This window comes from Dermochelys coriacea, chromosome 3, assembly GCF_009764565.3.
Source record: "Dermochelys coriacea isolate rDerCor1 chromosome 3, rDerCor1.pri.v4, whole genome shotgun sequence".
Classification (NCBI taxonomy): domain Eukaryota; kingdom Metazoa; phylum Chordata; order Testudines; family Dermochelyidae; genus Dermochelys; species Dermochelys coriacea.
Genome location: NC_050070.1, coordinates 144,810,143 through 144,836,462, shown reverse-complemented (window position 1 = coordinate 144,836,462; position 26,320 = coordinate 144,810,143). Strand labels below are relative to the sequence as shown.

General features: G+C 41.5%; 2 protein-coding genes across 6 annotated transcripts in view; one reads left to right on the top strand and one right to left on the bottom strand.

Annotated features, from left to right (window-relative positions):
• Positions 1-16,227, bottom strand: part of CEBPZ (CCAAT enhancer binding protein zeta) — a 26,224-nt gene extending 9,997 nt beyond the window's left edge. For 2 of the 4 annotated variants that reach the window (XM_038394279.2, XM_038394278.2), the window contains exons 1-10: positions 16,057-16,227; positions 15,329-15,528; positions 13,255-14,780; positions 11,505-11,736; positions 9,457-9,631; positions 9,104-9,192; positions 8,435-8,488; positions 6,440-6,542; positions 6,263-6,331; positions 771-837 (exon numbers count right to left, since the gene is read on the bottom strand). In XM_038394279.2, the coding sequence (XP_038250207.1) occupies positions 771-837; positions 6,263-6,331; positions 6,440-6,542; positions 8,435-8,488; positions 9,104-9,192; positions 9,457-9,631; positions 11,505-11,736; positions 13,255-14,780; positions 15,329-15,481 (2,468 nt within the window). In that variant the 5' untranslated portion in view covers positions 15,482-15,528; positions 16,057-16,227. Of the gene's footprint in view, positions 1-770; positions 838-6,262; positions 6,332-6,439; positions 6,543-8,434; positions 8,489-9,103; positions 9,193-9,456; positions 9,632-11,504; positions 11,737-13,254; positions 14,781-15,328; positions 15,529-16,056 lie in introns of those variants that run through there. The other 2 variants (XM_043512278.1, XM_043512277.1) reach the window with 1 other exon arrangement.
• NDUFAF7 (NADH:ubiquinone oxidoreductase complex assembly factor 7) lies at positions 15,680-26,320 on the top strand. 2 transcript variants are annotated; one of them, XM_038394285.2, is made up of 10 exons: positions 15,680-15,814; positions 16,160-16,323; positions 17,733-17,813; positions 18,548-18,658; positions 20,403-20,616; positions 21,170-21,228; positions 21,863-21,976; positions 24,076-24,219; positions 24,631-24,804; positions 26,036-26,320. In XM_038394285.2, the coding sequence occupies exons 1-10, from the start codon at positions 15,733-15,735 to the stop codon at positions 26,249-26,251; spliced, it is 1,359 nt and encodes a 452-aa protein (XP_038250213.1). In that variant the 5' UTR covers positions 15,680-15,732; the 3' UTR covers positions 26,252-26,320. The 2 variants fall into 2 exon arrangements, with proteins under 2 accessions (XP_038250213.1, XP_043368228.1); XM_043512293.1 differs by lacking the exon at positions 24,631-24,804.

The window sequence follows — 26,320 nt, the reverse complement described above, 5'->3', positions numbered from 1 at the left end:
AGTATTTATTTTAATTTTAAATAGTAAAGAATTTAACCACTAAAGCCTAATTCAGAGTCAATATCAATAAAGAGACACTGCCAAGTTTAGCCCAAATTTCTGGTTTAGGAAAAACTATTGTTTGCAAAACCCGAGACCACTAAAAAAGATTCTATGAATTAAGAAAAAAATCCAATAAAAAGTTTGAGGTTTTTTAAGACAGTCCTCATGCAGTGTTTGTAATTCAAACACTAGCATTGTGACCATATGATAACCTGAAAATAAAACAGACTATAAACAGAGAAAAAAATGATGAGAAATACAAAAAGTAAACAAACACCATAAATGGCTATCAGTTCATTTTTTTTAATTGCTCCATTTTAATAAGCCAAGTTATTATCAGTAACATATTTTAAAATAGGACTGATCAACTCGTTGTGCGTAGGTATTATAGCACACAGAGTATTCATGACCAACCAGGGCTTGCGACTCCATACTATTAAGTCAACTAAGTGATGTTAGGAGCAGACTGTAATTTTGAATGTTTTTCCTTATCATTTTAAGATTATGTTATCACTCCCTTCTAAAACATTTTTCACAACTTTCAATATTCCACACAGAGCAAGGGAAGTTCCATCATTTCATTACATAAATCACTCGAGCTAATCCAAATCCTCACAAACTTCTCAGAGTAAAAATGTCAGGACAAATTTACAAATTCTAATTCTTTTTCTAAAGAGTTAAATTTCAGAAACAAAGCTTGTTAAGAGTATTCATAAATATTTCATTACCTGTGGAAAAACACTTCATCCACTGGGATTTTACTTTCATCTTGGGCAAGGAATTCCTTACTGTTGACTGAAAAAACAACAGACCTGACTTTATGCTTCGCTTCACTAAAGGGGCACGATTTTATAGCAAGTTGAGTATCATTATAGAACATTTATGTTTTGTTATGAAAACACTACAGTAAAATTGTTCCCAAACTAAATTTCAGAAATATGGTGTATTCTCCTCAATTTCTTAAAATAAGAACTTCACTATATTTACTATTTAAAATGATAAAATGTGGGCTAACATTCCACCCCACCCACAATTCACAGGCATGAGTCCTAACTATCCCCTGGATCCTCATTTATATATGTTAGTAACAACCCAGTATGAGTGTATGTTAAAAAAAGGTTGGAGGTGGGATAGATTTTGGAAACCTGTAGCCTCCGCACTTCTTCCACCACACGAATGAGTCCTTCTCACACTCCTCCTATGACCAAAAGCTCTTCAGCAGCTGTTGGGCAGGGGAACAGCAGCATAGGTCAAACAGGAGTGATTGGAACAGGATCAAGCATCCCACCACTTCCAAAGTCCAGCACTAATGATGGTGAGGAAAGCAGGATAAATATCTGCAGGTACTCAACAGGCAGGGCACTAAAGCCCCCTCCACCAGAGATGGCAAAAAGATCTTGTGACTGGATTAGGAAGGAGATCAATGGTGACAATCCCCATCCCAAAAAACACTCAAAAGGGGCCAAGGAGAGCCATGTCCCATTTCACTGCATTCAAAAAACAGCCCGCTCCCTCTGGTAGAGAGAAATGTCACAGCATCTTAAGCCATATCATGGCCCCAATAGTGAAGTCAGGGGAGACGACTGTTTCAGATAAAAGTGGGTGATGGAAATGGATTTCCAATAATCAAGGTTACAGGGGACAACAATGTATAGTGGAACGCTAGTAAATTAACTGCTCACAAACACATAGTTTTCAATTTGCTAGGGTGGTCTGATAGCGATTTTTATAGCCATGTTCCTGCATGGGAGCACTGGTTTCCAGAAGGCCAAATCACAACTGCTTTTTACTCTAAATCCTCTACACCTCAGTTTAGGTTGCTATCACAAATAGCTATCACAAATGTGATGCCCTGACATATTTAGTAAAAATGTACTAAACAAAATAAGGATTTCTAAAGTGCATAAATGGAATTAGTCAGTGTTTTTAAAATGCTCAGTCTGCTCCTTGATTAATGCAATAAATGAATCATCCATTTGAATGAATTCTAGGTAAAAATTCCTGATCACGTGTTCATACTGCCACGGAAAACTTGTGCCATTAAAGTCCCATGGACTACTCTATATACCAGTGGTTCTCAGCTGATGTGCAGCCCACAATGTATTATCTGGGCCACAGGGGCCAGGTGGTAGGGCAGCAGCAATCCTGACTGTTGCTGCACGGGGAAGCTGGCTACCCGCCCTGGGCCCCATGGAGCCAGCTGCCCTGACCCCGCAGGGCCAGGAGGCTTCCCCTACCCCCACCAAGTGGGTGGCCAGCTTCCCCAGGCCCCAACCCTGCAGGGCCAGCCGGGAGCCCTGACCCCGCAGGGCCTGCTGGCATCCCAGCTGGACCTCTCCGCGATGGGCTAGCTCGGACCCCTCCGCGCCCTGCAGCTGGGAACCTAGTGGACCCTAGGCACGCGGCTGGCCTTTAGCACACAGCTGAGCTGGGCCACAGCTGCGTGCTAATTGGGCTTCATGAGGCCCACGGGTTGAGAACCACTGATATATACTAACACTACATAGCATTGGCTACAGCACCTCAAAGAGGACGGAACTAGAGGCATAAGTAAGAGCCAAAAAGAGTTACAAAAATCCTTCAGCAGAAGACATGGCAACTCAGCAGCAAAGGGGTAGACTATTTGTTTATTGGGGGGTAGGGGAAGAGTTTTAGCTGTAGTCCAGGGATTTCATTCTTTGTTTTTGCACATTAAATTAACTACAGAGAGAATGTGACCATTAACTTCTATAATCCCTTTCCCTCTTCATTCCATTACTATCCATTCCTGCTGCCAAACCCTGCCCTTAAGCACTGGAAGGAGCAAGGCCAGACAAAAGCTGGCCTATTTCTGAAAGAATCTTATCAACATAACATTGACAAAGATGCCTACTAATCCTAACAATAGTTGCAGATTAGGAATTTTACATAGTAATCAATACTCTTATGGACAGATCTTAATGCGATTAAAATCATTATATAATCTGTTCTAGGTTTAAATCACCTTTCCTACTGAAGTCACTTAGGCAGAATAAATGTGGTTATATGATAACTTGGGAACAGGAATATGAACTGAAACTAGAGATACAGTTAAGTGTTTAAAACCTTATTTCATTTTAACCAGTTAATTATTAGAATATTGTAACTAAAAACAAATATTTGTAAAGCAAGAGATTTAATTAAGCTTCTGCAAACAACCTTAACTCTGATCCTGTATCCCAACCCCATCTTCCTGTTGGGGATATGAATATGCTGTTGCACCATTACCAGTTCTGAAGTTATTTTAATCATTCACATCACTAACAAGTGAATTTGTAACAAGGGCAGGGTATTAGAGCCAAGTGGGGAGCACAGATGAGGAAGATACAGAATAGAAAGGGTGAATAAAGCAGTTAGGGTTCTCTAGAATGGTAGATGACAGCAAGTGCTTTTGTACCATACATAGATAAACGGCAAGACACTTGTGTATCTTGCTCTGAATGGTCAAGTGAACTGGAGGACATTTCTTGGAACAGTACATAGAGGAATGCCGTCAGCAGTGGAAAAAATAGATAAGGTTACTCCTGAGGGAATTCTGTGCCCCCCCCCCCAAAAAATTCTGTGCACAATATTTTAAAATTCTGCAAATTTGTCAATAAATAAATGTGGATCCAGCATGGCAGTGCGGAGCACAGGGCACTGGCTGCACGGAGGTGGGAGATCTCCCTGCAACCTCCCACCCTGCCCAGGACACAGACTTGGCACTGAGGCTGCACCCAACCCAGACACAGCGCAAGGGCTGGCCTGCCCCAGAAACACCCCCGAGTCTTGCCCCTCTATGTCATGCGCACTAGGTGTGGGCAGGCTGGCAGGATCCAAGTATGGAGGGGCTTAGTGTGGGGAGATCCAAGTGTGGGGTGAGAGGGTTCTGTGTGGGGCAATTTGGGTGCAGGCAGCTCAGTGGGGGATCTGGGTGCAGGGAGATCTGGATGCACAGGGGCTTGTTGCCGGGGGTTCTGGGTGCAGGTGCAATGGAACTCTGCAGAGGAGGTCCAGGTGAAGGTCGTTAGGGCTCGGCAGGGTCTGGGTGCGTGGGGATAGGGTTAAGCGCAGGGGGAGGGGAGGGGGGTCTGGTAGTGGCCAATTCAGCTGGGGGGAAGGGAGCCTAGATGCATGGGGGTTGGGTGAATGGGTGAGCAGCTCCCCATGTAGTGACTGCTCCCCCCACAGCTGAGAAGTGATGGGGGCAGGGTGTGAGAGGGGGATGCGAGGCCGGGGGAGGTTTCTGGGGGTGGGTCTGACCCAGCCCCGCTGCTCCATGCTCCTCTCCCACCCCAAATAGGACTAGCAGCTGAGCCTGGCACTGTGTAGGAGCCACCAGTCAGGGCATCCCCAGCCCTGGATGGGGCTGGGGAGGGCCAGGTGCAGGGGACTCTGTGTGTGTGGGGGGGGTTATCTGGGTCTCACCTGGCATCGTCCCCAGCCCCGCTTCCACACAGTGATTTACCTCTCCGCCCGCTGCTCCAAGTGCCCGAAACAATGCACCCATGCTGCTGGGGAGGGGCGTGACCGCTCTTGCAGCTTCCCTGTCAGAAAGTCATTTTTCTGCGCAGGGGGGCAGACATTAATTCTGCGCACATCCAGTGGCGCATGATTCCCACAGGAGTAAAAGGTGCGGTGAGGAATAAGGAAGTTTCTGGTGGGTAGGCACAAGTGTTGATATAAAGGTCATCTATACAGCTGTTAATTGTAGAACTGTTTCCCGACTTTCAAATTGTATTTATTTTAATATGAATACAATAGTCAAATAATGATTTAAATATTCGTATATTTTACAATGGCACAATTTTAGCTTAAGATTTTTTTTTTAATCTAGGAAGTTCTTTTTTTAAAGATACCCAACACGTCGATATGTGAATATAGTTTTATTTTCATGAGCCGTCATTTAAACCTTCATGAATTCAGCTGTCAGTGCTTACAGACCCTGCAAACTGTGGGAAATAAGAAGAGGGGAGCGAGGAAACACATTCTGACAGAGAAAGGGGAGAGTGTTTGGAAAAAGATGCATTGGATCTGTCAATAACTGTGTCACACTTGCTGGAAAATGAATGGGAAAGAAAAGGAGGGTGAAGCAGGATCTCTGTAGCTAGTCATGGCCTTGCAGGGGAGTAGGGAATAGCAGAGAGGCTCAGCCTCCTTTCCAGTCTTTCTCCCCACCTTGCTTTTTAATTCCTCTGCCCCCATTTTCCTTCCACATTTGTGTGCCTCTCAAGGCCTCAGGTGCTACTGGCTTCTCTCTTAGGGAAACTGGAGATCACAGAAATCCAGAATATGCCTTTGATGTGTCACTGTTGGCAGTTACTACACCCATCATTCAGTAAGCATGGCTGGACATCCCAAGTTACCTTAGCCACACATGGTTGGCAGGGATGTTTGCCACAAGAGCCAATTATTCTGCTATTTTCCATCTTTTTAATGAGCTATGTGACTCTTTCTCCCCAGATCCTCTTTTTGGAACAACATCTCATAAAACAAATGAGAAAGCTTTGTCCAGCACATGAAAACTACAAAAATAGCTCCATTTGTTATATTCCTGTAGGGCCTCTCAGGGCTTCATGGACAGCAAGGTCTGCTGTTTTGGTAGTTCTACCCCTTCCTTTGCTAGCATGCATTTCTCTGTATGATGGCTAACCAGAGAGCAACAACTCACTGATTGCCTGAGGAAAAGAAACTACTTCACTATAAAGAAATTGACAGTGAGTGAACTACAAGCATAAAGATAAGATTTAAAGCACAGTAAAAAGGTGCACCAGGAAATGTGTTGAACCAAGCTATGTGCAGAAGCAAAGGCTACAGGATTTTCTTACTCATTACCAGATACAGAAAATGATAGCTGAGACAGTTGTGACCATTATGCGTCTATCAGATAGGTGTGCACCCCCCTGCTGATAAGGTCGTTTAGCGGCCCGGAATTTTGAGCTGTGAACATTCCATACATATTCATGTGTAAGAAGCTTGGACTGAAGAGCAAGGATCACATATCACTTACTTGCCTCTGGAGAACAATTTTCTCTTTGTTATTATTTTCTTGATGAAACAGAAATAATGTTCATGGCATGGGGTACAGATAGATAGACAGACACACACACACACTGAAGGCAACAACTACGCACAAAAGACATTTACTGCCTTACGTACACCACCATGAACGTTATTATTCCTTAGCCATTGCAATCTTTCAATTGGAAATGTTTCCACTTACCAGCAAGACTACGCACATCATTCATTAACTGTTTCTTCTTTGGCTGCATTACCACACTGCTGGTGTTCTCTGTGGTAGAACATAAATCAATCAAATGTGTTGTTTCACATTTTCATATTACCTCTACATATATCAACAATAAAGATCATGTCCTATAATGCATAGAAAGGTTCCCACCTTTGCCTTTATGAAGTTTGGGATTTCGGTACACAAAGCGATCCAAAAATCTCATTAGTGTGAAATCCTGGAGAGGGTCACCTGCATATTGAATGTAACCACCCTGGAAGAAACAAAGCCAAAAACCATCAAGGTCTTAATTTCAAACTACACAAGAAATGAACTCAAATTACATAAAGATCTAGCATCAAACTTGAACACTAAACAACAAGAATACAATATTAAACTGAGTGAGAGGATATCTAATTATATGAACCTGCAAGTGAATACATTTATTTTCAGATTCCCAGATTCTGTGCTTTATTTTTCTTCTTAGCTCTAGGACACCTTCACGAGCTCTCGAGCACTGCAACAGTTCAATGATACCTTCTAATAGCCTCTTTATGGGTTTATTGGACAGACTTTGACGCTCTTGATCAATTACAAACTTTGAAGTCCTTTGGATAAGAAGGTGCATATATAACAATCTATACCCAGCACTAGTTAGCTATCACAGTCAAAACAAAATCTCTGAGTTAATGTTTTTTAAAAATACGCTTTTTATGTGTTCAATTTGGCACAGTACCAAATACCATAATGCCATAAAAAACATTTGTTCTGACTGCATAGTCCATTTTGTGAAAAGCACTCAAAATAAAAAGAACATTAAAATTATCCACATATTGATCTATATGAACACTTCTCACCTCTTCTATTATTAGTATTTATGACATGCATTTATTTGGCATCCATCACCACACTGTACATGTCTTAGATTAATAAAAAAACAGTTCCCATGTATTGGGAGCTAATCCTTTATAATCTCTTTATAACTACAACTTTAAAATAAGAGATTCGGAAGACAATGTCAGGAGACTAAGTGACAGAGAAAACTGGAAAAGCCTGGAGAAGGGATCTTCACTTTTATGCAGAATATGCAGGTGTGGCAAGTAGACAAATATGCCCAAAAACGCCCTTTGACAAAAATGCATCTCAAAAAATAAGTCAAGATGTGAGAGTAGTTATAGTACTATGTAAATAGCTCTGTACTTTCAATTAAAACAACTTTCCTTCGAGTACACAAACCTTTCAGCCTGGTTTAGTTAACTGAAAGGATTCATAATAAGAATTACAGCATTTCAATTAGGGATTTGAAGCTGAAGTTTAGAGAAGTGGGATTCTTATAGTATGAGCATATGGAGGCATCTTTTTAAAAGGAAGTGCACATTGACTCTCCAAGAAATTAAAGTAAGATTCCTCAATTTACCAATACAAACAGACAGATCTTTTTGCAATCAAAATGCTATCCAAGAACTGATAGAAAGAGGCCCCTAATCCTTGAAGTCTATATACCAGCACCAAGCAGATTGCAAATTCACACAGTCCTCTTATTCTGTGAGGAAATAAATTCCATTAAGAAATGTATATACATTTAGGTAACTAAAGGAGAGCAATGAATCCTCTATGGCAGAAAAAGGCACCATGACATTTTGAAAAAAGTAAATTCATTCTCCATCTGCACCCAAATTCAAGAAAACCCAATAGAAAAGTCAGTGGGATGAGACACCTACGAATCTGCATAAAGTTCATGGAACCACAGCAACAAATGTCAGTGCAAACAGTGGAGGACATGGTGCCAGGTCTGCGAAACCTGAGCTAGCCATGCCCATTCTATGTGGAAATGTGATCTGATGAAAAAAAAAAAAAGCCATCCATATTGGCTCCTCCTCAGCGTTTTCTCATTCAGGTTAAATATTTAAATCCATAAAAAGTCTTTTTGAACTTTTATTTTAACCATGTAACTCATGATGTCACAGAATTTCTAGCTATATCTGCAAAGTTCAAGTTCTGTTACATCCCAGAAATCAGGTAGCCCTGCTACAAAGTTTAGATCTAGTAAACCATCAACTGTTGGGGCCCTAGTTATTCCATTAAGTTTTATGCTTGTGATTCACCAGTCTTTGTAATGCCAATACAAAATGGAAATTTCACACTATGTAATGGTAAGTTACTTACCTCTAAGATAGTTTTTGCAAAAAGAGCCACAGATGGATGAAAGTGTTCGGAAAGCTACAAAATAAAAACAACATTTGTATATTTCTGCTTAAAAGATGTGTGCAATCAGAAAACAAAAGCCTCTCTCATTTGATTACTGCTACAGCAGCATTATCCATGATGTCTTAGCAGAATCTTAGAATGTCCTCATTTTAAGAATCTAGAATTTTGTTCAGCTACTTGCTGCAGAAATCATAGCCACTTTGAATTAAAGAAAGTCTGATTTGTGCTGCCTGAGAACAACTGAAGAATTTATTACAAAATAAAGATTAAAGCTTGTTATAACTATTTGTACTACAACCTTATTCAGTACAAAAAACTATGCAAATGTAAGAGCCTGGAAAAGATCTGTTACTATCATTCTAATCTCAATCTAAATGTTGCAGTTCCAAACACCCCGCATAATTATTGACATGACATGCAATCTATTCAAGTTAAATCTGAATAAGTGATTTCCTTTTCATCCAATATTACTCCCACCTGATTAAAATTTCACAAAATTCAATAACAGTTAAGAGTGAGTTTGAGCAAAGTCAAGTCTATATTCTATGACATTAAAGCCAAATTGTTTTCTTGCCGAACTGTGCCTTAGCATAAAAACAATTAAACCAAGTCATAAGAACACTTTACCTTTTTTAATTCCCAAAGACTTGTGCTTTCAGCACCACAGAATAATGGATTTCGGTGCAATGGATCATAGCAACTTGAATTCCTTCCACCTGAAGCAAGCACAAATGCTTTAAGTTTCTTCAAACATAAATGTGTACATAAACATATGGGAACATAACCTTCAAATAGAAGTTTTCTTCTCCTATAATTCTTTTTTGAATATAAGTTGACTCCTTTGGATCAGACTCTAATGTAGAGATTTTTTAAAAGTAATGTTTTAATTTATTCTTTCATTTTTCCACTAAGAGTTCTGATCAACGTACCAGAAGATAACAGTATTACTAAATATGACTTAGATTTTCTAGCTAATTTACCTCCCAAGTTCTGATGATGCACCCAGGAGACTGCTGAATTTGTATCATCTGCTTTGACAGAACTTTCCATCATGCTCTTTCTTTCTGCCTCCATTTCTCTGTCTGCATCTGTGAATTTTTCCTCATCCTCTTCAGTTTCTTCCAGGTCATGAAAGTGTTCTTCGTCTTCAGACTCCTAGGTAAAACATTTTTTCATTAAATTGTTGCATTTCTATATAGTAGTAATAACAGGTGATGAATTCAGTTGGACAAGATTACATAATTCTGTTAAAGGTGACCTACAAAAATATAAACAAAGTGAGCTCAGTGTTGAAGATATTCAAGTTATTAGGCGTTATGCAGGAATTACTGGGTGAAATTCTATAACCTACATTATGCATCAGGTCAGATTAGACAATCTTAATGGTCTTTTCTGGCCTTCAAAATCTATTAATATTTCAAACAGTGGTAAGAGGGGCACTTGGCATGTCAGTGTATGTATAACCTACTTTATTCTTACCACATTACTTGAAGCATAGTACCACTGACTCTTAAAACCATGGGCCTAGGAAAACATCCCACTGTTAAATGTCTTCTCCCTGACGTGCTTGCTCTCTACTGGTCTTGAAAACAAACTGGTCTTTGGCTGCTGGAGACAAAACTCTTTTCAACACCATTATACTAAGCACGCTGCACATTACATTCCACTAGTAACTAGGGCACTCTCTGTAATGGTATTGAAAATGGATTGGCCCCTTTTGACACTAGCAGCCAGAGGGGTGAATCGGGGAAATCTGTTGATGGTAATTATGACCATCAGCAGGTCACTTTCCTAGTATAAGCAGACTCAAGGGAAATCTTAAATATACACCACTAAGCAGGTCAGGTCATAATCATCAGAGAATCCCACAGAAGCATGGGGCCAGTTTAATGCTGGGGGCACAAACAGGAGAAAAGGCAAAATAACATCACATAATAAAAACCAACAGGACTTAATGGCACCATTACTCCAATCCCTAGTGCTGAAAAGAACAGGTTCCATGATCCGGCAGGCTTTCATGGTGGTTGCAAATCACCAGTCTTGCAATGTTCAGGGATTATATTCAAAGTATACCCTTGTTTTACATCATTTTGTCAAAATATGTGCAGATCACCTTTAAATTAATTCCATAGCAAACCGTAATCTACTGAGAACTTTAAATTATTACCCAAGTAATATGAAATATGCTTGCCTAACCTATTCTAAGATGTGGATGAAAGAACTGTGAAGACTAAATGGTTGACACGCTGATCAAACCATGTCAGTGATTTCTAGTCAAAATATCGATGCTGGAACATCACTAAATATAATTTACAGTGCTTTACAAAATAATGACAAAATACCTGCCTTCAACAGCTTACAAGTAAAAGGCATGATCTTTTACCCACTGTAGTCAATAGCAAGATTTCTACTGACTTCAAAGGAAGCAGAATTGGGCCCTAAATTAGACAAGACAAACACATGTCAAGGAAAAATTGTTCAGGAAATGTAAAGATGTAGAGAGATTATTGGGAAGGAGAACAAAGTAGGAAATATTCCTGGAAAAAGTACATTTCAAGGAGGAGAGAACGCACATGGAAGGCTATTCCAAGCACAATTGAAGGGGAAAAGCTGAGTCAGGCAACAAAGGTGAAGCCAAGAGGACTGGGAGGAACAAATATGTGAAACACAAATAAATGTTTATTTAGATAACCCTCTTTGGGGCAGGATGATTACATAGCACTTAGCACAGTGAGGCCCCCTGATCCCAACTGGAGCCTCTGGGCCTGGCTAGAATACAAATCTGTTCTGTTTTTCACCACATATAAAATTGTTTCAGTATATTAAGGAAAAGACCAGATAAGAAATCAACTATTCCTAGTTACTCCTAGTGAGAAGTTCATGAATACATTTAATAAAGCCAAAGGGACAAGAATCACTTGTCAAGAAAAACTGATCTGGAAAAAAACCCAAAGGTTTTAGTGTTACCATAGCTAGTAAGTGGAGACCCAACACAATATTACAGAAGTTGTTAAAAGTCACACTATACCACATGATCCTGTAGTTGAACTCGTAATCCTGGTTTTAGTTTCAGAATCTCAGACACAAGATATAAGGCTCCACAAATGAATGGTGGCATTTGACCACAGCTGACTTGAAGTAATCTTTTCACAAAGGCCTTCACCCGCCGCAACACAACATCTGCCTTCACAGACTTGTAAACAAGATTAAGAAACATGGACTGCTTTGAACATGCTGCTAACCCTGGATCCAGCAGCTTCCTGTGGAAAACATAGGATTATCAGAAACATTTCCTTCTATTTATCTATCTATTATAGTGTTTTTACCTTTTCATATTACACAGGGGTATCTAAAAGAGTAGTTACTTCTTATTCTATCGTATAAGAAAAATAGTACAGTAAATACTGAATTGTTAACGATGACAACTGCTGGGGCATCTATATACAACATTTAACATGAAAAACACATTTCTGAACCGTCAGGTAACAGAGAAACAGCCTGTGTGTAAGAAAAGGTTGGGCATGTCTCAATAGAAAGCAAAACTTCATGATCAGGTTTTAAAATGTCAAAAAGAATAGGATAAATTGATCTATGTAATCTCCTCACACTTTCAAAGAACAGAAACAACTATTTTAAAAAGTGGAAAGAAAAGGATCATCCCACTGGAGCACTCTACAGTCAGGCCAAACACCTGGTGCCAAATCAGAATTCCACTGTCTTATTCTTCAGGTTAGCTAGGGCTAGAAGGCACTGCAGAAGCAGCATGTTTTGCACAAAGAGGAACAAAGGGGAATATGAGAGCCCTGGTTTAATCAGTGGCTTTTCTTGGCCAGTTAAGAAGTGACATATAAAGATTTTGAAGAAAATTCCTAACAGTCAACTGCAAAAAGGATGATTAAAATGCAGAGCCTCTAGGGTAGTCTAACTCAGTGGCTCTCAACCTTTCAGGACTACTGTAGCCCTTTCAGGAGTCTGATTTGTCTTGCGTACCCCAAGTTTCACCTCACTTAAAAACTACTTGCTTACAAAATCAGACATAAAAATACAAAAAAGTGTCAAAGCACACTATTAATGAAAAATTGCTTACTTTCTCATTTTTACCATGTAGTTATAAAATAAACTGGAATACAATATTTACTTACATTCCAGTGTATAATATATAGAGCAGTATAAACAAGTCATTATCTGTATGAAATTTTAGTTTGTACTGACTTTGCTAGTGCTTTTTATGTAGCCTGTTGTAAAACTAGGCAAACATCTAGATAAGCTGATGTACCCCCTGGAAGGCCTCTGTGTACCTCTGGTTGAAAACCACTCCCATGGAGTCTCAACATCTTGCCTCCCATAAAAGTATGGACACAAGAGTTTAGGCAAACTGTTATTATAACAAAAATTAGACAGCTAGAATACAGGTTACAGAAGCAGGTGACTATCAATAAGTTTCAAACTTAAGTATGGGGTTAAAACATGCAACTGGAAAACGATATGTAAACAACGGGTTTCAGTTAAATGTTCTGTTTTGATGACCTGTGTGATTGTCATGTCATTGCCATTTCTTTACAATGTGCATTATAGGAGGGATGGACACATACGTAAGCATTTAGTAACAAATGTCTGAAATTTTAGCATAGGAAAATTGGAAACTGACCAGAGAGGCCATTAATGACAAAATAAAGTCCTTCATGTGTTTCTACAACAGCATTCTTAGTTAACAGTTACCATTTCATAAAATGGAATTTAGATCACCAAGTCAGAGAATTTATCAATCAATCACTTACCTGTACAATGCTGCATAATATCTATCTGATACAGTCTGATGAGAGTCCATTACTTGGAAAAGCAACATCAGGGCCTGGACACTGGTGCTGAAGTTCACAAGATGCAACACCTTAAATAGAGTGTTCATCTGCTCTTTCACTTTCTCATCACCAATCTGAGCATAAGGGTAAGCTCTGTTCACCCCAGTCAGAAGAGCACTAAGCATTTTAGATTCAACTTCTTTTTTCTTGATGCAACTCCGAAAAAAGCAAAAATATAGAGTTATCAGTTTGTTAGCCAGATCATTTTCCTCATGGCTGAGGACGATCTGATTTAAAAAACAAACTGCATAATATTGAGCTTTCGGACTAATGTTTGATCGGTAGAGAAGCCTCTCCACTTCATTACACACTACTCCTTTCATGTTTGGATGTTTATGAAGTAAGGTCTCCAGAAGATAAGAGGCTTTGGTGGCTATTTTGTTTTGAGGATCTCCCAGTTTATTTACCAGCTGCACAAGAAGAGCCTTCTCCTCCTCTGGCTTGTTACAGAGAAGCTCATAAGCAACTGCAAGGGCTCGAGCCTTAGTTGCCACCAGGGAATCGTGGGTCAGTGTTTCTAATACCTGTACAAATTCTGCCACCAAGTGTTTCAGCTGATGCTCAAAGTACCATAATATCAATCGCCTATCCCTTGAATCTCTGTTGCCACTCGAAAGCTTCTCCAGTTTGTTGAGAGGATGTTGAGAGAAAGTGTGGAGTTTACGATTGTCTGGCAAAAGATCTGAGAGGAGAAGCTCCTTGAAAGTATCCAAAGCCATTAGGCTCTGACGCCTGCTGCCCTTCTTTTTGATAAGGTTCACCAAGGTCTCAACAAATTGGAGTGTGTGGACAGACCCATCTTGGATAAGAAGGGTCATGGCTGCCATTCTGTCAGCTAGCGTACCTGATGACACAACAGTGTTCATCCAAGCTGAGGAGGCCCCCTTCTGAAGATTTGTCTTACTCTTATACAGGTCTGTCTCCTGCTGATACAGTCTTTGGGCCAAGGCTTTATACTTTGATACAAACACCTGATTTTGTTGCTCAGAAGAGAATTCATTGGTGTACTCTAGATCATACCATTTGCCCCCTGGTTTGATCAGCAGTACTTGCCTCGCATGAAATTCAAACACCTCTTCTTGTTTCTCTTTTTTTACCACTGGTACTGTAGGAATGTGCTCTTCATTAGGCTGAGCTGGCTTCTTTTTCCCATCTTTGCCATTACTGATCTTTGCTTTTCCTTTGTTTTCTTTGACTTGATTTTCTTTCTTTCCTCCCGGCGAAAAGGCACTGGTTTCCTTTTTGCTGACTTTCTCTTTCTTTGCTGGCTTGTCCTTTTCTTCCTTCTCCTCTACCACCATGATTTTTTTTGAATATTTGCATACACCTAGTGACTTTATAAATTCTTCTAGTTCACCTTGCCCCAGGTCATCAATTGCTCCTTGCTTACCACCATCCACCAGGTCCTCTGTCTCATCCAGAGCAGCCAGCATGATATAATCTTGCTGCATGAAGCAAAGACACACAAAATCCCAGAAAAACACTTAGAAAAGCAAGCAGCGACGTACAAATGCTATAAGGGAAGGAAAACCACTCCTCGTGGCTGCGGTTTTCCTCCAGGGGCCAGGCTGGGGATTCAGAGAGTAGAACAGCGATCACGCAGGACAGGCGCGTGCCAGGGGACCGCGGGCAGGGCTGTTACACGGGTACGAAGAGCGGCTCTGGCTGGGCACCGCTGCGGCCCCATAGCGGCTTATAAACAAAGCGCTTCTCTCCCCTCCTCCCCCCGGGTAAGGGTCGGTGCGTCGGGGAGCGTCACCGGCCTGCGAGCTCCAGGCCGGCGACGCCCCCTCCCCCAGGCTCCCTCTGCCGCCTCCAGGCCGCGCGCCCCCCGCCCCGCGCCGGCCGGCAACTCTCCGCCCGGGGGGCGGGGGCATAGGGCCCCCCCCCCGCGCGCGCCCCCCTCTCCGGCCGGGGCTGCGCACTCTCAGGGCCCCAGGTGCTCACGCGCGTGCCAGCAGTGCGCGGCCATCCCTGCGCGAGGCCTTCTCACCTTGGTGCCCCCGAGGCGCAGCACCTCCTGCAGCGTGAAGCCGGCGTCGGCGCCGTCCTCCTCATCAGTCTCGTCCAGCTCCCTCAAACCCAGCACCGCGGACGCCGCCATCACGGCTCTGCCGGCGGCTGCCCCCCCGCCCATGTGCTCCATCTACTTCCGGACAGAGCCCTAGGGAGGTGGCAGGTCCGGCAAGATAGCTGGAGAGTAAAAGAGGTTCCAGTGCCTGAGAAGGGAGAAACGGGCGCCCGCGCCCAAGCCAGGGAAACTCTCACAGCTGCAAGCATCGCTCGTGCTCCGGCCCGGCCGAGGAAGCAGTCCCCTGCCTGTATTCGGGGCGGAAGGAGCGGACACAGCAGCCAGGAACTGGCAGCGTCGGGTCAAGGGGCACGGACGCTGCCACCATGACCCGGCTGCCTGCCGGGCGCGCTCTGCTCGCGGCCGCCCTCGGTCTCTCCTGGCAACCCCGACTTCTCCGTCACCATGGTAACAGCCGGGCCTCGCGCTGCGGCCGCGTCTCGACGGCGCTCTGGCCCTCACCGTCCCCCGGGGCGCAACAGGGAGCGGGCCACGCTAGAGCCCGGGAGCCGCCTGCCAGCCCCCGCGCTCAGAGCGGCCCGGCCACCGCGGGGGTCGCGTCTGCCGCGCTGCCTCCCTGGGCGTCTGGCCCGGGCCAAACCTTTAGCCCCCCCCCGAGCCGCCTTGCGGCTGGCCGGGGTCCCCCTTACCCGACTGGCAAAGTCCGCTGCAAGTGCCTCAGCTAGTCACGTCGTGGCAATCCTCCCTTTACTGAGCGTGTCTGTCCGCTTTCTTCCCCTAACGCTGCTCCAGTTGGCCCGGCTGCATGGAGACGCCGGTGCTTCGGCGCCGGAAGCGAAGCAGAAGACGGCAGGCGGGCTACTCCTCTGCTAAAGCATCTCGTGCTCAAGATAAAGTCCACGGGCCCTCTCACAGTCGCTGAATACATGCGGGAAGTCCTAACGAATCCTGTGGAGGTCCGTGCACGGCTTCTGAATGCACGTAGGGTGACACATGACATCCCAACACATTGCGAGGATAACCCCTTAACGTCTGCTAAACCCCCCTCTTTCAAAGCATGTTTCTGTTCCTGTTAATAGACCAGCGCGTAATAGAGTTTGTAACCAAGCTGGTAACTTGTTCATGTTCGGCGTGGCACACCTATCGCATTGTTTGTGCCCACATACCACGTTGTTCATTAGTAACCGGCACAGCTAACAGTGGCACACAGTTGCCTTCCTATAACTGGTTTGGGGAAGCATTATTTGGGGTGGAGATGGGAAGCAGAGGGGTGGTTTGCAATGTAGACCCCCTAAATGTGCCTGTGTAACCGGGTTGTCTGGTCCTCCTCCCAAGTCTCTGGGCTTCAGAGGGTGCTGCCAGTGTCCCTTGGTGTGCATGCCTTCCTTTATAGGAATAATAGGATAATATATGCTGGAATGCCACCACTGCCCTTGGGGAAACTGCACCACAAAACTTAAAGTTTCACTCATTTGGGTCTCCTACAGAAATATTCATGAGTGGCCGATGTTAGGAAAACTACACAAAAATTCTCTCCTTGGAAAACGCTGTTATCATTCCGTTGGGGGAGGTAGGTGAGAGATGGGAGGAGGGTTTCTTTAGTGAGATTTTCCTCAGTCCTGGCAAAATTGTCCTTTGTAATATGAGATGCACACCTCTCACTTGCATTGCTCTGCCATCAGCAGCTGCATTATCTCTGGAAGAAGCATCTGCAATCAGGTTTCTCCTGACTAGGCTCTTGGCTGTTTAATATCTTAGTGGATGTGTCTCTGTTCTAGTTAGCTTGGCACCATCTCCTCCTCCACCTTGTTAATTATTATGGCAATCCTCAATTCTGTTGTGATGTGAAGAATGACTTCTTTAGTTGGTTGTAAAGTCTACAAAAGAATTAATTCTGAGTGCTGTACCAATCAGACTGTCCTCTCTCAAATGGAAACGACAACTTTTGTAATTTTAACCCATGATAATCAAATGATCGTAGAAAGTTAAGCTGTCATACAGAACACTGTCAGTTTCAGATTTCTAGGGACTCATAAAAAGGGGAAATAAGCTCAGTAATAAAAATCAATGTTTTAATTGTTTTAACATTTACTAATTTTCTTCTACAAACCCAAGTTCATTTCTTATTTTTTTTCTTGATGTAAAATTTGTTGTTGCATCAATCAAACCCTCACCATTTTCCATAGGAGGAGTTTTGTGGGGTATTTTGGCTTTGTTTCATTTTTTCAGCATTAAAATGACTACATTGGTTCAGAAGACTGGAAAATGATTTAATTTTGAAAGTTCAGGGGGATATGAAGGCTTACGTATCAGTAATCGGAAAATAAATGTGATATTATTCATTTCTCTCTTTACTTTACTTTAGGGTTACTATATGCACCATGACATGCTGGGAGAGAAAGGGGATTTTGTTACTTCACCTGAAATAAGTCAAATCTTTGGGGAGGTAATATATATAACATTAATTTTTAAAATGTTTCTTTCATCCTTAAAACATACTGTTACAAATACAATTTATGAACACGTGGTCATATATGTTACCAGTGCTAATAACATTCGCTGAGAAGCAAAAATAAACACACATCTGAAAAGTGACTTTGTTTAAAAAAAAAAAAAGCATTTGGGGCCTTCACATGTATTGTGTATAAATTATTTTCATGCCAAATTTGTTTGGTTCATAAGTAAAAAACTGCTGTAATTTCCAGGCTTGAACTCAGAACACAACTTGACTTTTAGATTGCATGCTTTCTGACTGATGCATCATTACCGGTAATAAAGAATGTACAGGCCAAATTCTGTTTTCAGTTGCACTTATGAAAAGGCATTGTATCAGTGATGGTTGCCTATGTGTAACTAAACTGGTATCCACTAGTGATTTGCATTTGATAGTTAACAATTCTTTTGATGCACAAGCCAGAAAAGAATCCAGGTCAATCCCCCAGAGCTGTTTTAGTTCTTCAGGGCTGACAGTAATCAGATCTTCTCCCTCTAGAGGTTCAGGGGTCATTTTGGCTGCTTAGTAAAAGAATGAGATTTTTACATAGCCACTTTTCAGCACAGACCTATGCTGTAAGACTGGTAAAATAATGTAAATGTTCTGGTTTCTATAAGTGAAATGCAGGTGTATGTATCACTAATGCTATAAATTCTAGTAAGTTTTGTGTATTTTCTTCTCAACAGTTAATAGGAATATGGTATGTTAGTGAATGGATGGCCGCTGGCAAACCTAAAACTCTCCAACTGGTGGAACTAGGCCCAGGTAGGGGCACTCTTACAGATGATATTTTGCGGGTACGTAAAAAAAATATAATATTCTCTGTATGTCTGAGTTTACTAGTTTGGAGTTCTCTTTGGCTCACATAGCTAACATTGAAACCTGAAATTCAAAATGAAAGTCCGTAATACATGTTAAAACTTCCCTATCTACTGAATGCATTTTGGTTACTAGACTGCAACATAGGATTTTACCTAAGCATATCTCTCTGTATTCCTGTTATTTTAGTGAGGAAACGGGGGGGGGGGGGGGGGCTCAGAAGTGAGATGAGAACACTGGATACAATTGTGCAGATCCATCACTAATCCATTGTAATACACAACTACATTGAGGAAAAGGGTAAGAATATCCCATTAGAATACACTTATAGAAAAGAGTTACCCAAGGTCAGAAGCAGTTTATATGAATGTTGCTGGTTGTAATTAGGAGGCCCTAATGTGAGCTACAGAAACAGGATAGTATTACAGGCTTGAACCTCAGAGGTGCTCAGCATCCTGAACCCTTATTTACTCCAGTAGGAATGGCAGAGGCTCATCATTTCTTGGAATATCAGACCCTTTCAGATGTAATGTCCGTTTCTCAATTATTCACTAATAAGTACTAATTAAATTACCAACCAAAAGGAACGTTATTGGAATTCAGTACTCCAGGGGAAATAGTGGGAGCTCCCCCTCCTTCATTCACAAAAAAAGGCAAATGTAATAATGACTGTGGAGTGTCTAATATACATTGTTCTCATGTGTCATACTTTGGAAAAATCAGAGATTGCTGGTGAACCACTGTACTCTAAAAGCAAAATTTGCTGTAGGTGTCAGAGAAGTTGCTTCTTTATGCCAGACTCCTGTTACTCTCAATACACTTTCATTCATTCCCACTTCTTCTTGAGGTTGTGGGTCTGCATTTCCATCCTCGAGTTTAGCGGTTCTCAAACTGTGGGTCTGGACCCCATTTTAATGGGGTCACCAGAGCTAGCTTAGACTTCCTGGGGCCAAAGACGAAACTTGAGCCCCACCACCCAGAGCCAAAGCTCGAGAGCTTCAACTCTGGGCGGTGGGGCTCAGATTACAGTCTCCCTGCCTGGGGCTGAAGCCCTTGGGGCTTTGCCCCCTGCCGAAGGCAGTGGGGGCCAGGCTTTGACTTTGGCCCTGCCACCTAGGGCAGTGGGGCTAGGGCAGGCTCAGGCTTTGTCCCCCTGCTCTTGAGGTCGTTTAGTAATTTTTGTTGTCAAAGCGGGTCGGGGTGCAATACATTTTGAGAACCCTACTCTAGTTTGAGGAGGGTTTTTTTTGTAGAACCATAGGCTGGAGTCAAGGGCAAAGAAGGTTTTATTTAATGATCTCTCAGCCTGAATTGATTGTCTTTTTCAGGGGGGTGGGGAGAGTTACTTTTCACTTTGGACTGTGCTTTTTGACTTTTCCCATGTAGCCACATTGATACCATTATTTAATATGAACTATAGGATAAAGACATGCAGCTTTCTGTTGTTGCTGCTGATTAGTGACCTGAACCAATGGTAATATTCACATAAGTAAGGGTGACAAGATGAGGCCTTAGATGAGCTGAGTACCTTCCTCCCCAGAGACCAAGGATGAAATTCTGGTTCCATTGAAGTCAGTGAGTCCAGGATTTAACTCCCGATATGCTCCCTTCACATTTTTCTGTCTCCAGCAATACAAGCAGTTAAAATCAACTCTTAACCCAAGTTTACAGTACTGCAGCACACAACTGCCTCTAACAGAATTCCTCTTTCTCTATTTACAGGTTTTTAACCAGCTGGGCTCTTTACTCAATAAATGTGACATTTCTATTCATCTGGTAGAGGTGAGCCCCAAACTAAGTGAGATCCAAGCATTGACACTGACAGGGGGGAAGATACAATCAGAGCTTGATGTTACATTCCCTGTCTACATGAAAGGCATTAGCAAGGCTGGAATTCCAATCTTCTGGTACCGAGAGCTGCAAGATGTACCACAAGGTAGTTATGATTTTACTGTAATGATGACTTTCTTCACTCATTTGTAACCTTTTTATAACTTTAGAACTTCTCTGCAGTGTGGTTGTGGATAGAAAAGTAATTCTGTATTAAATAACCCCTACTTCTTTTGTAAGCCTGAACAAGATTTGGGCCCAGATTTTAAGTGGCCACTGATTCTGATGTCCTCCATTTGTGGGTGTCCATCTTGACACACTTTGTGCCTGTTCTTCAGATGTGGTGAATGCATGCAGGCCCCATTGGCTTCATCTGCACTTTGTGTGTGCCTAGCACTTCTGAAAATCAGGTTCAAGCTGGCAACCCAAAAACGGAGGCATCCAAAGATAGTGGCCACTTTTGAAAATTTGGTCCTTAATTCTGCCTCAGTTAGATGAAATGGGTTATAATAATAATTGCATCTCTCATAGTGATGTTGACTAGCTTAATTCATTACTGTTTATAAAGTACATTTTGATTCCCAAATGGAAAGTGGTGTTAATGACTTTTTATGTTGAAACACTGATGATCATTTTATACTTTTTTTTTTTTTAAACAGGTACCAGCTTTTATTTAGCACATGAATTTTTTGATGCCTTGCCAATACATAAATTTCAGGTACATCTAGAAGCCCATTGTGTGCGACTTTCTGTTTAAGGGATGTGTGGTATGTGGAAGAATAAAACTCATTACCAAGCCAGATTGGGGGTTGTTTACTAACCCCACCACTTACAGAAATATATATTAAATTGTAACTGAATTTGGAAGACCTACTGTTGTACTTTAACTGAAAAAAAAGTTAGGATTGAAAAGATACTTTGTTGTATGTGTGTTTTATGGAAAAAATAAAAAAAAGACTTCTAAGGTTTTAGGAGAAATTTAAATATTTCCAGATTCTTATGGGAACAGTTTGCTTATTTAACTTGAATAAAATTCTGGAGCTGGCTGTTCATATTAATTTGGCAATAAAGTGCCAACTCTTAAACTTACTCCTTGGTGGATGTACTTAAGCCTGCATTTAGTGACCTTCAGAGCATTCTACCAGACCAATTTCCCAAGCTTTCCCTAAAGACAGTTGGCTGGGGATTCCGGGTAGATATTGGTCCAATATACATTTGATTTTGATATTATAAAAATGTAAAAGCATCTCTGTGTTTTGATAAATCTTTAGTTAAATCCAATAGATACACAGGCTAATTAGTTCTGATGGGCTACAGTTTGGAACATCAAATATTTTTGGTTTATTAAAAAGAGGACAGAAAAAGGATGGCGCGAAGTGTTGATTGATATAGATCCAAAAGGTCCTGACCAACTGTGTTTTGTTCTGGCACCATCTGCTACCCCTGCTACAGAATACTTCATACAGGTAAGATTATGTCTACTTGAATGACATCAGATTAGCAGTGCCCTACTCTTTCAAGTGTCCAGTTATTATTGGCTCTTCAGTTATTTCTGAGATTCCCAGAGGATCTACTGCTTCATACTATAGCATCGGGTGAGTTTGTTAGCCTCATAAGTCACTGCACAGTTTTAAGTTTTATTGTTTCAGGAAAAACATTGAGCTTTGCTCCTCATGAGTAATAAGCAGGAGCATTTAATAGTTACAAAACCTTACTGTCAACTTACCTCTCCTTTTCCATATGTAATGCGGGCTTGTACAAGACTGTTTGCTCTTGTGAACATTCAAGCTGGTACGTCTTTGTGAAGTTAGTAGCAATAACTCTAATGCATTATGTTGTTTGGTTTGCATTATAATAGCTCTTGGCCCCCTTTGTGAAGTACTGTATGTACACCTACTAAAAGATAATTCCTGCCCTAGTGAGCTTACGCTCTAAGGTCCTGATGGGGAAATGTCTTGCTGGTGCTTAACCTTATGCACTCCGAGTGGGGTTGAATGGGACTACGCATAGGGCATAAAGTTAAACACAGGCACCAGTCTTGCGGAGCTGGTGCCTAAATAGACAAAGTATCAGTTTACAGATGGGGAACTGAGGCAAAGGGACACAAAATGCTAAACAGGAAATCTTTGGCAGAGCTGGCACTGGAAACCAGACTTCCTGAGGCGCAGACTAGCATGTTATCCCCAAAACCATCCCTCCCTGTCACTGGCTCTGATTCAGCAAAGCTCTTAAACATACTGTTGGTACCTGTCTGTACATATTAATCCTGTAAATCCTTCTCTGAATATTAATTTCACTCACATGTTAACTATTCTCTGTCTTTACGGTACTGTGTGTGTATTTGGATAGTAAGTCTAGAGTGCTTGGTTCATAATCTGAGTGACCCTTATTGAGTAATTTCTTATGATTGAGCACCAGACGACAATCCATCCTGGCACCTCCAAGTCTGTGGGAAAATAGATGTCCAGGAAAGAGAGCCCCTCAAATTACCAAAAGAATCTACAGATGCTTTCTGAAATGATGAAATGGGGGTCAATTAAAAGATGTTTTTGGTAATGGTTGGTTGTCCCAGCTGCTAGAAATAATAACCAGATAAGAATTCCTTTTTTGCTTATCAATCATGTAACACAGCTACAATAAAGGAAATTCCATAAGTAATGACATAAATGAAAACCTTAAAACATATGGCAAAATCAATCATGGGAAAGTATCTTTCCATACACAAAAGGGGTTTCTGTGTCTCACACCCTATGAACAATAGAGGGCTTGAAAAATAGGTTGGAGAATGCAAAACTACTGGCATCTCACCAGTTTCAGAAGGGAGAGAGGCAGAAGCCAGCTCTTTACTTTACACCAAGGGTGATGATGTATCTATTCTTTCAGTATTACGTACTGCATAGTGCTGTAGCAATCTGATTAATAATCTTCGATTAAATTCCATTTGATCCTGTTATTTGACAGTCTTGAATCATTAAATTCAGATGTGCAATAGCATGCTTGACTGTTCTGCTGAAATGGGCCTGGATATGCCCATTACAATATTTAAGTGACTATAACTGCGTTTTTAAAAACAAAGCTATATTTTCTGAGCAAAATTTCAAACTTAAAACTACTTACAAAAATATTTTTGGGTTAAGATCATAAGGTGAGATTTCATCTGAGGAGGTCCTTTTATGACAGAGAGGTAGCTGTAGTAGTATTGTCAACCTCCAATTATAATGGTATAGTAATGATAACTTGATGCTAGTATTCATTTTCATTAGAGAATTTTCCTCATACCACTCTGGGGCGGGTAGGTGGGAAAGTTGAGTTGTACAATGGGTTTTTTTCCCACTACTCCTCTATCACCACAATACATTTCTCATATAAATTATTAACTGAATAAATTACCACCTCAAGAAACTGCTAAGGTAACCTAGAACAGCTGAATATGGGGTATGATCCAAGTACAATAAAACAATCTGAAAACAGGTACAAGACAGAAATTTAAAAAATGGTTTTGCTCCAAATCAGCTAGTTATTTTGTGTACTGATTTACACATTTAGTCCTTACATTCTGCATTAGAGTAAAGAAGAAAGAGATCACGTGGAAGTATGTCCTGATGCTGGCATCCTCATTCAGAGACTTGCGTGTCGTATTCAAGAGGACGGGGGAGCTGCACTTATTGCTGATTATGGTCACAATGGAAATAAGACTGACACTTTCAGGGTAAGTTGGATAGTTTAAAATGATCAGTTATCTTTCACTCCTTACTGTGTCAATAGATCAATGACTATAGAAAGTAGCCAAAGTTCTGAAAGACATTTGGTCAAGGAAAACCCATGACGAAAAGCTATTAATCTCCTTCCTATGCAGCAGTCACTGAAACTACTTTTGGGTGAAGGACTGCTTACATAAGTAGAAGTGGCAACATTGGGCTCTAAATAAATACGGGGAGCTTTGTCAAAAGGGAAGGGATGAGTGAGGTGGGCCCTTGATTCTATCAGTGAGTTTTTGTAATTGGAGAAAGTAAACTTTTAAAAACACAATTTGCCTGTCATATCTTATTCCTTGGCCTAAAGCCAGATTGCCACCTAGATGTGCGCTGATCTTAGGTTATCTTGTAATTTCATTTTTCAGAGTTTCCGCAGTCACAAACTTCATGATGTATTAATAGCTCCAGGTACAGCAGACCTGACAGCAGATGTTGACTTCAGCTATCTCCAAACCATGACACAGGGAAGAGTAGCCACCTTGGGACCTCTAAAGCAACAGGAATTCTTAAAGAATATGGGTATTGATGTCCGGCTGCAGGTAGGGTCCAGTGATTGCATGTAGACACTCTTACTAATGCGCACACACCTCCATAATGGCAGAGAGAGTACACTTACAAAGTTTGTGGACTATACCAAGCTGGGAGGGGTTGCAAGTGCTTTGGAGGATAGGATTAGAATTCAAAATGATCTGGACAAACTGGAGAAACGGTCTGAAGTAAATAGGATGAAATTCAATAAGGACAAATGCAAAGTACTCCACTTTGGAAGGAACAAGCAGTTGCACACATACAAAATGGGAAATGACTGTCTAGGAAGGAATACTTCAGAAAGGGATCTGCGGGTCATAGTGGATCACAAGCTAAGAGTCACTGTAACACTACTGGAAAAAAAGCAAACATTCTGGGGTGTATTAGCAGAAGTATGTAAGCAAAGACATAAGTAATTTTCACTCTACTCCGTGCTGATTCGGCCTCAACTGGAGGATTGTGTCCAGTTCTAGGCACCACATTTCAGGAAAGATGTGGACAAATTGGAGAAAGTCTAGAGAACAGCAACAAAAATGATTAAAAAAGTCTAGAAAACGACATCTGAGGGAAGATTGAAAAATTTGGGTTTGTTTAGTCTGGAGAAAAAGACAAAGGGGACACAAGTTTTCAAGTACATAAAAGGTGGTTACAAGGAGGAGGGAGAAAAATTGTTCTTAACCTCTGAGGATAGGACAAGAAACAATGGGCTTAAATTGCAACAAGGGCCGTTTAGGTTGGACAGTAGGAAAAACTTCCTAACTGCCGAAGCGGTTAAGCACTGGAATAAATTGCCTAGGAAGGTTGTGGAATCTCCATCACTAGGGATTTTTAAGAGCAGGATGGACAAACACCTGTCTGGGTTGGTCTAGATAGTACTTAGTCCTGCCTTGACTGCAGGGGACTGGACTAGATGACCTCTCGAGGTCCCTTCCAGTTCTATGATTCTGTGCTGCTGCTACACTAAGCATTCATTAAAAGTAGGTTTTATGGGAAAACCCTCTTGTTTCTATATACTGTCACTTGGTTGCAAGTTTTATTAAAATGTTTGATTGCAGATTATAATTAATAGCGTTTTTATATTAAAGTAATTTTAGGTAACATTTATATTCCATTCAGTGTAAGGCCCCATTTGATCACCAGTTCTCCTGATCTTCCTTGTGTAGAACAGAATCTGTGTATAAGGGTTATTTTGTGGGAGAGGAGGAACAGGAGTAAAGGTATAATGAACATTGTTTCTTTCAGGTGCTATTGCAGAATTCAAGTGACACAGCAATGCACAAACACTTGCTTCAAAGCTATGATATGTTAATGAATCCTAAGAAAATGGGGGATCGCTTTAATTTTTTTGCCCTACTGCCTCATCAGAGACTTGCACATTCTGATCAGAAAGTGAATCTACAACACTCAAAATCTCTTTCAGCACCTGTTGCTGGATTTGGTGAACTTGTCTGGAAGTAAAGCTAAAGATTAGACACTTTGTATAATTGATGGGAGCCTGCCACTAACTATTAGTCACAGTAAAGAAAA

What these genes read in the sequence shown, in the direction of transcription:
- NDUFAF7 (XM_038394285.2), top strand. Translation starts at nt 15,733, where the DNA reads ATGACCCGGCTGCCTGCCGGGCGCGCTCTGCTCGCGGCCGCCCTCGGT. An exon ending in ATAAGACTGACACTTTCAGG is followed by an intron (nt 24,220 to 24,630) that starts GTAAGTTGGATA and finishes TTCATTTTTCAG; the next exon opens with AGTTTCCGCAGTCACAAACT. An exon ending in GTATTGATGTCCGGCTGCAG is followed by an intron (nt 24,805 to 26,035) that starts GTAGGGTCCAGT and finishes TGTTTCTTTCAG; the next exon opens with GTGCTATTGCAGAATTCAAG.